Source organism: Oncorhynchus tshawytscha, unplaced genomic scaffold (assembly GCF_018296145.1).
Source record: "Oncorhynchus tshawytscha isolate Ot180627B unplaced genomic scaffold, Otsh_v2.0 Un_contig_37_pilon_pilon, whole genome shotgun sequence".
In the NCBI taxonomy this organism is placed as follows: domain Eukaryota; kingdom Metazoa; phylum Chordata; class Actinopteri; order Salmoniformes; family Salmonidae; genus Oncorhynchus; species Oncorhynchus tshawytscha.
In genome coordinates, this window is record NW_024609825.1 from 432,085 (window position 1) to 448,336 (window position 16,252).

The 16,252-nt window shown below is 43.6% G+C and overlaps 2 protein-coding genes across 2 annotated transcripts; one reads left to right on the plus strand and one right to left on the minus strand.

Moving 5' to 3' along the window:
* Positions 1 to 894: 894 nt before the first annotated feature.
* Positions 895 to 6,595, plus strand: LOC112263849 (la-related protein 6). The gene is made up of 3 exons (XM_024440487.2): positions 895 to 1,679; positions 3,544 to 3,742; positions 4,374 to 6,595. Exons 1-3 carry the CDS (start codon positions 949 to 951, stop codon positions 5,487 to 5,489), a joined length of 2,046 nt encoding a protein of 681 aa, XP_024296255.1. The 5' UTR covers positions 895 to 948; the 3' UTR covers positions 5,490 to 6,595.
* Positions 6,596 to 9,752: 3,157 nt separating this feature from the next.
* LOC112263848 (TM2 domain-containing protein 3) lies at positions 9,753 to 16,102 on the minus strand. Its single transcript, XM_024440486.2, has 6 exons — positions 15,957 to 16,102; positions 15,537 to 15,632; positions 15,247 to 15,407; positions 14,930 to 15,104; positions 12,450 to 12,525; positions 9,753 to 11,235 (listed from the first exon to the last, which is right to left on the minus strand). The coding sequence occupies exons 1-6, from the start codon at positions 16,060 to 16,062 to the stop codon at positions 11,070 to 11,072; spliced, it is 780 nt and encodes a 259-aa protein (XP_024296254.1). The 5' UTR covers positions 16,063 to 16,102; the 3' UTR covers positions 9,753 to 11,069.
* Positions 16,103 to 16,252: the final 150 nt, after the last annotated feature.

Genomic DNA, 16,252 nt, shown 5'->3' on the forward strand with positions numbered 1-16,252 from the left:
AGCAAATCAGCTTACTCCTGACAAAGGTGTCCCAAATAGCAGCCTATTCCCTATGGGCCCTGGTTAATTGTAGTGCACTTTAAAGGAAATATGGTGCCATTTGGGGTGCAACCCATGTCTCTATTGGGGTTGTAACCCATGTCTCTATTGGGGTTGTTTCCTGCTGCAGACACCTGACAGATAGGCTGTTGAAGGGTTGGTTGGAACATCTTCCTGCAGGGCCATTATCTGATTGATGTCTGCTCCTGGCTTGTGGCACTGGGAGGTAATGACACTGCCACTGTGGCTGCTGCAGCAGGACATGTGCTTCAGAGTATGAGTCAGTCCACCAGCTGTACAACTCTTGCCAACAGGGTGGAAAAAACATCAAGTAATCTCAGGCTTGGCAACAGTATTAGCAATGGTGTAGCAGTTGTGGTGTGGGTGATGGTTTAAGAGTCCATGTAGGATATGATACACACCTACAATTAAAAACAGTCAGCAAGTGTCATAAGCGCACTAAAGGTTTGGACCAATGGGGTGTAGGCTTGGAGATAATAGACCATGAATTGGATCATTAGCATTACCAATGCCAAATCCTGACATCTTCAAATCTGTGTTAATAATTTTGTTGCAAAGGGCTACTTTTTTATAGGCCTACACATCATCTCATAGTAAAAGCCACTGCTGACACTAATGCCTCATAACACTGTATACACCGGTGTCATTTATTTGTGTCCTTCCCCACAGCAAATCCCTCAACAACCCCTGCGCTCTAACGCTAAAAGCCTATTATCCAATTTGCAGGTTCAGAGAAATGGGTCAGCCTTCATGATTGGTGCATTGCAATTTCCCCAATTGCAGAACAGCACGTGTAATTTACACTTCTACTTCCCCCTATTTAGGACACGTGTGAAATAGCAGCCATTTCTTAACTAGAAATAGTGACAAAGGGTAAAATACACAAAAATGCAAGCATTGGTAAACGCATTTATCCGTTGTCTTAATTTTCTCCTCCCTCCCTCTTGGCTTCATCTTGGGTTTTGCTGGTGGGTTGGGGATGAGTGCGGAAAGATGACATGGCCCAATCCCAGAGCTCGTTTCAAAAGCAGATCGCTTCTTGCATATCAGGAAGTAGCAACACAAGACTGCTCGATCCCCTCCGTCTCCCCAGGTCCTAGCTGCGTCTCGCTAGCTGCTAACTCCACGCCACCCCAGGGTTCTCCGTGGGGTAGAATTTGGGGGCTCTGGCCAGCTGTGGAGCGCATCTTCGGGACTTCCTTGACCATTCACCGGTGTGGGTGTCAAAGGCGTCGAGGTGTATGTGCCCCGTGTTCTGCAGACTTCAATTGTTGTAGTACAAGGAATAAAGGCATTCAGGAAAGCACTACCACTGGTGTAGCCGAGGAAAAAGTGAACAAACCGGGAGAAAGCGCATTTATTTCGGGTAAAATGACGAGTGCCACCATGGAGTTTCGGAAACATATCGAATCTGTATCAGGTTCGTCAGCGGGACGGGAAATCGACGAGGTGATAATTGTGGATCAACACCTGCAAGAGATGGGGACTCAAGTGACGATAACAGTGGCTATTCAGGCGGCAGACGACGAGGAACCAGAGGAGGAGGTGTCCTCAAACAATCTCGATTTTCTCGGAGGCAGCTGTAGTGAAGACGAATTTGGAAGACATGATAAATCCAGGTAAATGCTTGGTCTTCTAATGGCATGTCTGACTATATACTCATTTTTAACGTTATCTGATTGTTTGTTATTGCAATTAACCCCGTAGGCTAAAATACTGCAATACTTTATTTTATTGTGTTATTTTAGTGTGAACTTCAATTCCACAGTGTAGGGCTATGGTAATTGCCAGACAGCTTCTAACCACCTGTAGACGGGCATTGTAATCCCATTGACGTAAAAGACAAGAGGCCGATTTGGATGGCACCTTTACACTCATTGCTCTAATTCCCCTGCGTCATCCCCTGCTATTTCAACCTGGACTCGGAGGTAGACGTAACATAGTAAATGTAAATCCTGGACACTCCTATTAGTGTGACGTTTCGTATAGTATGTATTCATTTGTGGATGTCATACAAAATGGATGATGACATGTTAGGAATTATAATTCTTACAATATTACGAATTTGCAAAATGTGACATGTTTAAAATTCCACATTTATTTTTCTGTTTTGTTGTGGTTAATGTTAACTAGGTGGGTAAAGCAGTGGTTTCCAACTCCAGTTCTCTAGTGCCCCCCTCCAGGACACATTTCTGTTGTAGCCTCTGAGGGCCTGATTAATGACAAGTAGAATCAGGTCTGCTTGTCCTGGGACTACAATGCAAATTCATACTGTTGGGGGTACTCGAGGACTGGCTTTGGGAAACACTGGGTTAAAGGGGAAGGGTTAGCTATCATGGAAAGTAATCCGTGATTAAATTCTAACACACAACCTTTGGATTCCTAGAGATTTGGAGACTAACCACCATACTTTTGATTTTTGCCTTAACTAGCCTTCTGTCTTAACCAAACGAAACCTATTCTACCAAATTGCGTGTTCGGATTTACATTACTATGTGACGTCTAGTCTGAGACCAGGTTGGCTATTTTTGCCCTTGTAAATTCCTGTGACCCAGTGCTAATGTATAGGCTACGTGGTTGGTATGTTTAATTTAGGTAGTCTGAAATGAATGAATATTCTTAGCCAAGTCAGCCAATACATCAGTCAGTCTTGCGGTGTTCCTCACTTGCAACAATGTTGCACTTGTTTGGGGGCATGGAACATTAACAGTTCACGTGATACTTTTGTAACCAGTGAACTACTCGTTGATACTATTGACCAGTTTATTGTGGCAGGGGAGAATCGCAGAGGATAACTCTGCCTACGATAATTGGTCCCTTTACAGTGTGTTGTGCGGGGGAGGTGTTGCGCAGGGCTTCCCCTGACTTTAAAACAGTGGGTCGGATGCTGTGATCATTACGTTGTCTGTACGACCAGTGGCTTGCCTAGCCTGTGGGATGGGATCGCTGTGTGAGGAGGATGACTCATCCACACAGTAGTGTCATTCAGACCTTCACTCTTATCACAGCCGGAGATGCCAGCTTGGCATACCTGTGCAAATTTTAAAGCCCTCTGTCAATAGAGCTTTGATTAAACCTTTGATTTGGTGTTGTAGGCAGTAAATGACTGCATTGTTTGATTGTTAGTCTGGCTGATATGGTAAATAGCCCTGTCCCTGTGGGGGAGGCATGTAGTGTGGAGATCAGTGACTCTGCACTCTTCAGATGGAGGTCTTAATGATTTCTGTTCATGTCGGTGGAACACCCCGTGGTGTTGCGGTTCTGGCAGAGAGCAGTGTGACTGTCACACCGTGGTTAGGCAGCCTGTCACTACTGTCAAAGGAAGAATCTGAAAATGAAATGAGGAAAGAGTCAAGATGGCAGTGCTTTTAAGGATGTTTCTATGGGTAATGACTGAGGCTGTTTTGATCAGTTCTCCTGCCAAATCGGTTAAGCTCCTGCCTTGTCTTTGTGAACTGGCATGTTAACCGTTTTCTTTCTCAGTGGCGCTGGCACGAGTGGTGGGGAGCTGGAGGAGGAGAGCTGGCAGCCCCCAGACCCAGAGCTGACCCAGAAGCTGGTGGCCCAGATCGAGTACTACCTGTCGGATGAGAACCTGGAGCACGATGCCTTCCTGCTCAAACACGTCCGACGCAACAAGCTGGGCTTCGTCAGTGTCAAACTGCTTACCTCTTTCAAGAAGGTAATGTTTGATCTCCTGCTGACAGTTTGGTTTCTTGATTTTGAAATTGGAATATCAATTGAATACCCTGGGGTCTCATAACTGAATGCAACAGGTGTTCCTAGTGTCAATATGGCAAGCCGTTGGGGCTAGGAAGTGCTTTCTCACATGGGTTGGAGGCGGGACCATCTGGTGTGAATGAGGCTCAAACATACTCATTGATTTTAGCTGTTTCCTTTTTCAATTTTACACTTCCAAGAATAAGATCTGTTTTTCTTCTCTACTGGATTAATTTCTAATGTTCACAGCTGCATGAATGCTGTAAATGTTTATTTAGTTTCTAAGAGGAGCTAACAATAATGGCACTATGTTGCTGTATTTACATTTTTAAAATTAATTTTAGGAACTGGTAAACACTTCTGTAGTAGCCAGGAACTTGATTTGCCTTTTGATAGCTGTTGATTACATAGAAATAGAATCTCATTCTAGATCTGTGGCTGCTTATGTTATCATACTGCTATCAGAACAAAGGCTTTTTAGTTTTCAGGATGTATGATAAAACCAAGGAAGTTCTCATACAGGATGCTGCCTGTAAAAGTACTGACTTGACTTTCGCTTCCGATCATCTCTAACAAAGTTATTTTCTTCCCAGGTGAAGCACTTGACACGAGACTGGCGAACAACTGCATATGCTCTGCGCCACTCGACAATACTTGAGCTAAATGATGAGGGGCGCAAAGTGCGTCGCAGATCAACAGTGCCCGTTTTTTCCAGCGAGTCTCTGCCAAGCCGTATGCTGCTACTCAGCGAGCTGCAGAGCTGGCCAGAGCTGGGCATTGCGATGGAGGGTGTGGATGGCGATGGGCGTGAGGGCGGCGCTACCCAACAGGAACAACTGATGAAGCTGCTGCTGAAAGCGTTTGGAACATATGGAGCCATTGCCTCTGTGAGGGTGCTGAAGCCTGGCAAGGACCTGCCAGCCGACCTGAAGAAGCTGAGTGGCCGCTACACACAGCTGGGCACTGAGGAGTGCGCCATCGTGGAGTATGAGGAGGTGGAGGCTGCAGTCAAAGCCAACGAGGCTGCGGTCAGCGATGAGGGGACAGGGTCTCTGGGGTTGAAGGTGGTCCTGATCGGCACCAAGCCTCCCAAGAAGAAGGTCCCCAAAGATCAGCGTCAGTGCGACGAGGGAGGAGGAATGAGGAAGAGCCACTCACTCAACAGTCGGGTCCGGGAGCTTCAGTATCTCGACGACTCTGCCTGTAGCTCCTCAGATACTGAGAGCAACCCCACCTCCCCCAGACTGGCCCGCAAATCCTGCTCTGTCAATAAGCTAAGTCCCACTGGAGGGGGTGCCGCCTTCCAGAACAATCACCTGAGCCCAGCTGTGTCCCCACGCACAAGCCCCTGGTCGAGCCCCCGGGCCAGCCCATGCTCCCAACGCAAGTCTCCCCACTCCCATAAGTCTCCTTTGGCCAGTGAGGGCAGATTGAGCCCTGAGGCTGGGCGACGTTGGGCGGACTACTCCTCAGACAGCAGCCTAACGCCGTCCGGTAGCCCTTGGGTCCAGAGGCGCAGGCAGGTGGCCTCACAGGAGAGCAGCCCAGTAGGGAGCCCCATGCTGGGTCGAAAGATCCAGGGTGCAGACGGGCTTCCACCAGGTGTAATGCGTCTACCGCGTGGGCCTGATGGAACACGTGGTTTTCACTGTGGTGTGTCCATTGGTGTTGCTGAGATGGGAGAGAAGACTGCTTCTACCCAAACCTGACACTCAGACCCCCCCCTATGCCCCCAGTTCTAAAGAAGTACAGCGACGAGATTTGACCCAGTCCTTTGGCCACTACATTGACATTCTTCACCCCCCGCCCCACATTTGAATGAGCGTAGATTTGTTCTGTTATAGTTTGGAGTTTTGTCAGTCTTTGTTATACTTTTATACAATATTTTGTTTAAAAACATGGTGATGCCTAATTTATGAAATATTTAAGATATATTTTGAGTTTATGAAATTCAAAGTTGAGTACTGTATTTGACACCTCCATTGCCATCTGAGGAGTTGTGCATGGGGTGGGCGGAGATGTACTCCGGTAATCCTATTTTACTTTTTTTTTTGTGGAAAGTTTCCAGTGTCCTCAGTCTTAAAGTATGTGTGTAAAATCTCATAACATTTTGTATGGATGGTGTGAACAGTGTTATGGGCACATGGTGTGGATATCGCCATATGCCTTTTGCTATATTTGTCTATTGTGAGTATCAATGTTATTTGCTCCTTAAACTGTGGCCATACTTTCCCTGCCAGAAGGTTGAACAGTTCACATGGACTACCTTTTTATTTTCCCCTTTTTAATTGAGTTATGTTTCCTGGATGCCTAACTTGCTTCCACTCCTAGTGCTGCAAAAATGAAAAATACTGGATGGGGGGGGGGACCCTTCCTTGCCTGGAATCTGTTTCGATCAGTGTATAGCCTCTGCCGAGTCCCCAACAACTGGATGTTCTGGTTTCCAGGGGAAATGGAAAGAGCCTGTGACACGACTTCCGCTTTTGGATGTTAACAAGATGCCACTCCATCTTAACTCCTTCACATGTACTGGATTGGTTGAACAGTGTAGAAAACTCCCCTGACACTTTTTTTATTTAATTTTTTTCTTGTCAGGACCCAGTATGTAGGGGATCTGGTTTCAGGCATTGCTTTTATGCCTGCTACATTGGGTTAATCAGTGTGTAGCATGCTGGTAGTGGGGTATATGAGGGATGCAATGTTCAGGTTTGTGTATGCAAAATGCAGATGCTCTTGAACGCTTGCCTTGACATCTGAGCTGGGGTAATGTGCAGTGCATTTTCTTTATTGTACAAAATAAATCACTAAAATTGCATTTGGCTTGTGGCAACATTTTAATTTCCTTTCGATTAGGGACACAGGCCGAATTGGATTGATGCCGCTTCCTAACGCAAGGTCAAGTGTTAGCTTACATGATTGTGTAAGATTTAAATGAATACCCATCACATGCAAAAGACTGACAAAAGTGGCTTATTGGCTACATTCCACAATGATCCACCATTATCACATGAGATTGACTGCACAGATGAGAAGTGCATGAGCTGGAAGAAAGCTTGGATGTTGGTATCAATACCAGCGTTCTCTGCAAAATTGGGTAATTTACAGATTGCAGTCAGATTTTATAACACAGGCTATTTTTCAGGTCTGTTACATAGCTGGATCTAATTGGTATTGCTTTCAAATGTTCCTTAGCAACCATAAAGGTCTGAAGCAAATCCAGTATGTCACTGAGATACTATGAAATCAGATGTGATCCAGCTTCATCAGGGTACAGATACTACATGTATCAACTTATTACTGTATGACTATTGGAAGTCAGAACTAGTGATAAAAAGATTTAAGTTACAGTTCATGTAAGACTCAGTCAATTGAAATACATTCATTAGGCCCTAATGTATGGATTTCACGTTATTGGGAATACAGATATGCATCTGTTGGTCACAGAACTTAACATTTTAAATTAGGGGCGTGCATCAGAAAACCAGTCAGTATCTGGTGGGACCACCATTTTTCCTCATGCAGCGAGACTCTTCTCTTTCACATACAGTTGATCAGGCTGTTGATTGTGGCCTGTGGAATATTGTCCCAATCCTCTTCAATGGCTGTGCGAAATTGCTGTATATTGGCGGGAATTTGAAACCGCTGTCGTACACATCAATCCAGAGCATCCCAAACATGCTCAATGGGTGATATCTCAGTATTCATGCAAAGGAAGAATTGGGACATTTTCAGCTTCCAGGAATTGTGTACCTCCCAGACAGTTTACCTAAACCCTTCAATGGATTCATCTAGGTTCATTCTGAAATCCATCTTTATGTCTATATAACACAACACTGCAATAACCTTCACCCTCCCCACTGCCGCACCTCACATAATTAATTCTCTATCATATACAGAGGTACCATACTCAAATTATTTTCTTCACATTGCCAAAACCTTATCTGGTCAGCCTGATGAACCAAACTACCAAATAATACCTCTATGTAGCCTAACTCACAATCACATTTTTTCTTGATTACTGAGTATATTATGTACAATTATAATTCATATACTTGGCTTAACTGATGGAACAAACTTTTTTTTGAACTTATATTTGTGGTGTGGTTCACAAGCTCTTCTGGGCTTCTAACTGCACCTGCACACCATTTTTACCAGTTTTTATCGGTACTGTTTTGTCTTTCGCTTTTCTTTGGTGCAAATAAATAAAACCTGTTTTAAACCTACAGACCCTTGCGACATGGGGAGGTGCATTATGCTGAAACATGAGTTGATGGCGGCAGATGAATGGTACGACAATGGGCCTCAGTATCTCTTTATAGGATCTCTGTGCATTCAAATTGTCATTGGTAAAATGCAGTTGTGTTGTCTGGCCATTCCATAACTCCACCACCATGAGGCACTCTGTTCACAACGTTGACATCAGTAAACCGCTGGCCCACACAACGCTATACATGTGGTCTGCGGTTGAGGCCTATTGGACGTACTTCCAAATTCTATAAAATGACATTGGAGACGGCTTATGGTAGAGAAATGAACATTCAATTATCTGGCAACAGCTCTCGTGGACATTCCTGTAGTGAGCATGTCAATTGCACACTCCTTCAAAAGTTGTGGCATTGTGCTGTGTGACAAAACTTCACATTTTAGAGTGGCCTTTTGTCCCCAGCACAAGGCACACTGTGTAATGATCATACTGTTTAAGTAGATTCTTGATATGCCACACCTGTTAGGTGGATTAATTATCTTAGAAAAGAAGAAATGCTCACTAACAAGGATGTGCACAAAATTTGAGCGAAATAAGCTTTTTGTGCCTATGGAACATTTCTAGGAACTTTTATTTCAGCTCATGAAACATGGGACCAACACTTTACATGTTGCGTTTATATTTTTGTTCAGTATGCTGTATAACATCCTAGGAACCAGTAGCCTACTGCTGTTACTGGGAGATCCAGTGAAATGATGCCAAACTAATTGTTTATTGCATAAGACGGGAATGAATGAACAATCTTTTGTCTTCATCACTCACGATTAGCAATTCTAAACTAATCATAGGGGATTTCACTACAATGCAAGTTGTGTTCTGATTCATCTAGCATTGTTAACTCTCAATGGACTTGAACATGCAAATGGCTGTCCTATTACTTAAGAGAACTCACATGTACTCATAGGAGTAATGATATTCACAATATGTTTCCATAAATGTCAATTAACCCAGTAAGACTTTTATTTAATTAAAGAATCACCCTGTTCTGTTCAGCACTGATTGTCTAGTATAGCATCCATGATTCTTAGCGATTGGACAGTATTTTTATGTTTTTATCGGAAATGACTAGGTGATATGGTGGTTCTATTTCCGTTGTATTTTGAGATGCTACTCGTTGAGATAAACGTCAGCCTCAACTGAGAACAAGTGTTTGGTTAACAATACATAACCCAATATGAAACTATTTCTTACAGGTTGTATTCATGCTCAGTGAGATTTGTGGCATACTGAGGATGACTGGCATTTATTATTCTAACTGGTTAGCCTTGCCAGCCAAAATGTAGAGGTGGCGGTCAGTCGATTCGGCTCAAACATTAATGGGCCAAACACATATTCTGTTGGAGGTGGTACATAACAGTAAGTGATGTGGGAGTAAGGAGCGTATACAGACAATTACTGCAGAACAGCCAATGAGAAGCGCTAACACATGCTAGCAATGCTAGGACCGAGGCAGAAGGTATTGTATGTAATATGGTGTATGTATTCACATAACCATTAGTCAGTGAGATGTTGAATTACGGGAGTGAGCTTCTCTTTCTGTATCAAAGATGTGCCACAGTATCATTACAATGAGGCAGGGCATTTTACTGTGTGAAAAAGCACAGAGATGAAAGTCAATCATCATGGAAATTACAGACCAGATGATTTTGTTTATTCAAGTATGCTTATAATACTAGACAATACTAACACAATAAGACACAAAGCTCAATAACATTTCACAAGTTTAATATTTACAATTTTCTTAAACATCTTTGTCATTACAGTGTTCCAATTGTTTCTTTTTAATCCAGAACATGAACACATTTTCACCAGAAGTATAGGTTACCAGTTTGTGCAGCACACATACTCAAGCTCTGGATATGGGAGGCTACATATCGTAACCATTTGGGCTGGGCGATTGAGCGATGAACAATAATATAATGAAAGCTACATGAAGAACAAAAAGTGTTGTACAAGTTCTTTGAAAACTAGTACTAAAACCATTCTGAACCAGTTCGTGACCTAGTTGAAGCCTGCACAGCTTTACGAGAACAGATTGTGTGTTTTGGGCATGCAGAGCTGTAGTGCAATGCCATGTAATGCTGAAATCTGACATATGCACATCACAGAAGGTTGGTGGCGCCTTAATTGGGGAGGACGGGCTCATGGTAATGTGTGGGGCAGAATAGTATCACATACATCAAACACGTGGTTTCCATGTGTTTAATGCCATTCACCCCGTTCCAGTCATTACTATGAGCCGTCCTCCCCTCAACAGCCTCCTGTGGTGCACATCCACAATGCAATAAATATAAATACACAATATAAGCCCCAGCCATAATAACCACCATGTCATTTCCCCAAATCTGTATCCCAACCACATTTTCATCCAAGCAATCTGACATTCATGTTGCAATCTTACACTCCAAAGAAAATAACCGTTCAAGTATTTTTTTCTAGTTGGTTTGCAGAGAGAACACAAAGGTTGATCTGCTATCCACCGATGCACATAACCGTCCATCACACTTAGCAGGTGCCACATGCTTTTACAAAAACTGCAGGGAAGAAAAACTTTGCTTTTCTTCCAAGCACCTTTTGTTTCTGTTATCGGTATTATAATAATAATTCAATAGCCATGGTTAATGGTCTCCTATGCATGACCATGCAGTGAGTAAGTACTGCTCAACTGTGCCTACCTTCCATTCTCCAGTCAGTCCATATCAGCCTGACCAACTCTAACCACCATTAATCAAATAACTCCAAAACGATGCTCAGTGCAGCTTGTATTACAGTATATCAGTGAAGGATGCTTGGGCTTGATGATCTAGAGGCAGACCTGACAAGGCTGACCGTGAAGCTGCACTGGTGGCAGATGGGACAAGAAGTCAGTCTTTGCAGACAGTGGGAGTTTGGGCAAGCAGATGGTGTGATAATGGGATGGCATCTCCATGGAGTGGATCTTTACAGTCAGACAGTCTAAACTGAAATGGAGAGGGTATCAACCCTACAACCATCATGCCTGTGGAGTGGGCATCAATCACAGGTCTCAGATGTAGAGGGAGCCATCGGCTGGCCCCACATAGCCCGCTCCAATCAGCAGCACATCAATCAGGGTCCAGATGCCCAGGCCACCGAAGCTGAACAGCTTGCCCAGACCCTCTCTCCACTGGCCTAGATAGAACCGGTCAGCCCCAAATCCACCTAGTGTAATGCTGCAGATAGAAACAACAATAACAACTGGGATTCTACTGGTAACAGTGAAGAGCATAGAAGACAAAGACATCTAAGTGGGAAGGCGCACCATATTGAATGTCGGCTGTAAGCCTGCTTGGTGTTGACAAAGGGTGGCAAGTCAATGTGTACAATCGTCTGGAAATTAAAAGAAAATGACGGCTGATGTTCTGTTGTCAGAGGCGGTAGGACGGATACTCGCTGTTTTTAACCTTCATCATCACTGCTTTTTTTTGTCCTTAAGAGATGAGTGACTGTTGTGCTACCAAGTCACTCGTTTACTTTACAAATGAGACGATTTTCATGAATATTTTTCAAGGATGAAGATGTTTTATAAAAGATTCAAAGTATAAGAAACCCAAAGAAACTATTAGAAATCTATAATAACACAGGTGGGGTGGTCTTAAAGGGGGGCTGAACTCACCGATTTCCCCTGGGTTTCTCTGCTACTCATTATGAAAAAATGTGTGTCTTGGGGGTGTGGTTCAACGTGGGTGTGTTATGTTAGCTATATCATACCCTGGCCGCTATTGTTGTTTGTCCCGCTACAGTCACCGTAGCTAAAATATCCCAAACAGCCACTATACTTTCAACAAAGGATTGCGTGACGAACGGCTTAACAACAGCGTAACACAGCATTACAACAATAACGTGATTGGTCAAGAATTCCAAGCTCAGTGCATTATGCATTTCCTCCTTTCTAGAGTATCTTTGATGACATTTGTGTTTGTGATGCTAACATTAGTTCACAAACGTATAAACATCCGTTTATAATGAACAAGCCTTGTTCTTTCAACACAACACTGTAAATTATTGGTAGTTCTGCTGACTGTAAAAAATTGGGCAGGGCTGTAGGTTGATTCTGCTGCTACGATTGGGTAGCGTGCACTGCAGCACACGTGCACCTATACTCTGGATTATTTGAGTACTGCAATCCATGCCAGACAGCGGTCCTGTGTGGGCAGAATTGAAATCTAAACCCAACCCAAGGAAAACGCTGTTGTTCTCGATTCCGTAAATCTCAGTTTTGTAAAATACTGACTTAAAATGTTGTCCTATTTACACTTTGTAGTCAGTTTGGCACCAAAATAAATGCTTCTGACTAATATTGATGCCACACAGGCCGTTTTCAACCAGATAATTCATTTTTTTGTTTCAGCCTGCCCTTAACAGTGTGCTTGTGCAGGAGTCTTACCTGAGTGCCAGTGCTGTCGACCACTTGTACCCACCTGTCCAGTTGCAGTACAAACGTTTCTGAAATACTCTTTTACCTGAGAACAAAAGACAGTTTTAATGAATGCACTGCAAAGTATACACTCCCCTCCATACGCATTTGGACAGTATACACTCCCCTCCATACGCATTTGGACAGTATACACTCCCCTCCATACGCATTTGGACAGTATACACTCCCCTCCATACGCATTTGGACAGTATACACTCCCCTCCATACGCATTTGGACAGTATACACTCCCTCCATACGCATTTGGACAGTATACACTCCCCTCCATACGCATTTGGACAGTATACACTCCCCTCCATACGCATTTGGACAGTATACACTCCCCTCCATACGCATTTGGACAGTATACACTCCCCTCCATACGCATTTGGACAGTATACACTCCCCTCCATACGCATTTGGACAGTATACACTCCCTCCTCCATTTGGACCTCCACTCCCCTCCATACGCATTTGGACAGTATACACTCCCCTCCATACGCATTTGGACAGTATACACTCCCCTCCATACGCATTTGGACAGTATCCACACGCATTTGGACAGTATACCCTCCATACGCATTTGGACAGTATACACTACACCCCTCCATACGCATTTGGACAGTATACACTCCCTCCATACGCATTTGGACAGTATACACTCCCCTCCATACGCATTTGGACAGTATACCTCCATACGCATTTGGACAGTATACACTCCCCTCCATACGCATTTGGACAGTATACACTCCCCTCCTCCATTTGGACAGTATACACTCCCCTCCATACGCATTTGGACAGTATACACTCCCCTCCATACGCATTTGGACAGTATACACTCCCCTCCATACGCATTTGGACAGTATACACTCCCCTCCATACGCATTTGGACAGTATACACTCCCCTCCATACGCATTTGGACAGTATACACTCCCCTCCATACGCATTTCCATACGCATTTGGACAGTATACACTCCCCTCCATACGCTTTTGGACAGTATACACTCCCCTCCATTTGGACAGTATACACTCCCCTCCATACACGCATTTGGACCACTCCCCTACGCATTTGGACAGTATACACTCCCCTCCATACGCATTTGGACAGTATACACTCCCCTCCATACGCATTTGGACAGTATACACTCCCCTCCATACGCATTTGGACAGTATACACTCCCCTCCATACGCATTTGGACAGTATACACTCCCCTCCATACGCATTTGGACAGTATACACTCCCCTCCATACGCATTTGGACAGTATACACTCCCCTCCATACGCATTTGGACAGTATACACTCCCCTCCATACGCATTTGGACAGTATACACTCCCCTCCATATGCATTTGGACAGTATACACTCCCCTCCATATGCATTTGGACAGTATACACTCCACTCCACACGCATTTGGACAGTATACACTCCCCTCTATATGCATTTGGACAGTGAAGCATTTAGTGCATTTTAGATAGAATGTTTTATTTGAGGCTATTTTCATACATATCGGTCTTAAAGCGCTTCCTGTAACTAGTCCCCCCATTTGAAGAAGTCAAAGGATTTTTGACAAATGAACTTAGTGTAGTCAAAAGTTTAGAATTTGGCTCCATATTCCTTGCGTGCCAAAACTACATCAAGCTTGTGACTCTACATCCTTGTTGGATGCATTTGCCATTTGTTTTGCCCAACAGGAACTGAATGGTGAATAATGTCTTGTGCCATTTTGGAGTCACTTTTATTGTAAGTAAGAATAGAAGATGTTTCTGAACAATTCTACATTCATGTGGATGCTAACATGATTATAGATCATCTTGACTCAATCCTGAATAATGATGAGTGAGAAGGTTAGAGACACAAAGAGCATACCCCCCGAAAAATACTGTTCTCCCCTGTTATTGGTAAAGGTTAGCACGTTTTGTTGTCTCTGAATGGCATCTCACTCATTATTCATGATTCATTCATGATTTTTCTTAATGGCATTATCAGGATTAACTGTGTTCAGAAGTATCTTATCTACATGATTTATCTAGAAAGAAAATTATCGTTCACCATTGTTACTTTGACAAAATATAACCCAGAACACTAACAAAATAAACTATAAATGCATCCAAGGGGTTTGTAGAGTCACAAGCTTGATGTAGTCATTGCATGCAAAGAATATGGGATCAAATACTTAATTTTTCTCAAAATACTTATGACTTCACATGGGTGGGACTACATACATAATGTGCTTTCATTTATAAATGGTAAAACATACGTATGAAAATACCCTCAAATAACAGGTGACATACTTCTGGACTATTGCCTCATGAAACACTTGATCTCAAATCCAAAATGCTGGAGTATAGAGCATTTAAAAAAAAAGTTTTTATCACTGTCCAAATACATATGGAGGGGTGTGTATGTATCTGAATAATAATGAACCAGACACACTGTACAGTAAGTGTATACCTAAGCAGTGTACGTGGTCCAGCACTTGACAGGTGGCGTTGTAGCGTTTGCGAGGGCAGGCAACGGTCATACAGCTGGTTGAGTTGGAGCACCTGTACTGAGACAGGTCCAGCTGCCAGCAGAACTGGCACGTGATGGACAGGGAGAAGTTGGTCTGCTGCTTCCCCGACTCCACCTGCAAGCAGAGAAAAATAAACAGCATACTGAAACATCAACAGCGCAATGACAAAGTGCTACAGTTACGTACTTTCTTTGTAAATGGAGCTCCTTGTTCTTTGTCAAGGACAATCTGTGTCCAACTGGCGAACTGAACTCACTGTGCAGTGGACTCCTCTCTTGGCCTTGCAAGAGAAAGACGCTGGTTTGCCATAGCTACAGTTGTGGTGATAGCTGCAGTTGATGCACTCAGCAGGCAGTCTGTTGCATTGACCCCCACTGGGGCATTTGGAAGCATAGCTGTCTGAATCAGTTGGAGATGCTGCAAAATAATTCACAAGATTATAGGTTGTCCCATGGACTTCATTCAGTAACAGCATACCAAAGAGGCGCTGTCAGTGTCAACATGATAAAAACATCCCATGGGTCGAGGCCGGGGAGGAGATTTTACCAGATGATGGAGCAGGAACCACCGGGCTGGTGATGACTGGCTGAGCATCTCGGCTGTAAGGTGGCTCCTGGCCCACGTGTGGGGAGCTCAGGTACCCTTGAAGACAGATGGGGTTGGCATATAAGTGGAAGGGTGCATCATGTAGCTAGCAGTTATAGCTAACAAGATAATAAACACAGCTTGCTGGAGCAATTGTACATTAATTAGCTAGCTTGCCAGATAAATTACAGTAGGATCAGTAAATTGTCTGTCAGGCGTCTGTATAGACCTGCGGTCTACCATTGTGTGGATGTTAGCCATACGTTCTTATTAGCTAGCTAATGTAATGCCTTACGCCAGCTAACCACTTTGCTAGCTAACTAGCATCGAAAAAATAATAATCCCAGATGAAGCCTAGCCCTGGGATATACATTGCCTTACCATTTACACATTGCAAACATGGATCCAAAAATAACAATATTATGATTCCATGGGCTTTTAGGCAGCGTCTTCTCTCAAATGGCCAAATCTGACCGATTGTAGCCATTGTGCTAACGTAAATCAACTTCAATACCAATGACCCACCCACAAATGTGGGCAATTTAAAGGGGACGCATGAATTTACTTCTTGACATCAAGATTATTCAAGAGCAGAGACCTCAACAGGGTCAAATGTATTTTTTTTTTGTCAGATGAAGAATGACAAAAATTACTTTAATCTCCAATGAATAATAAGA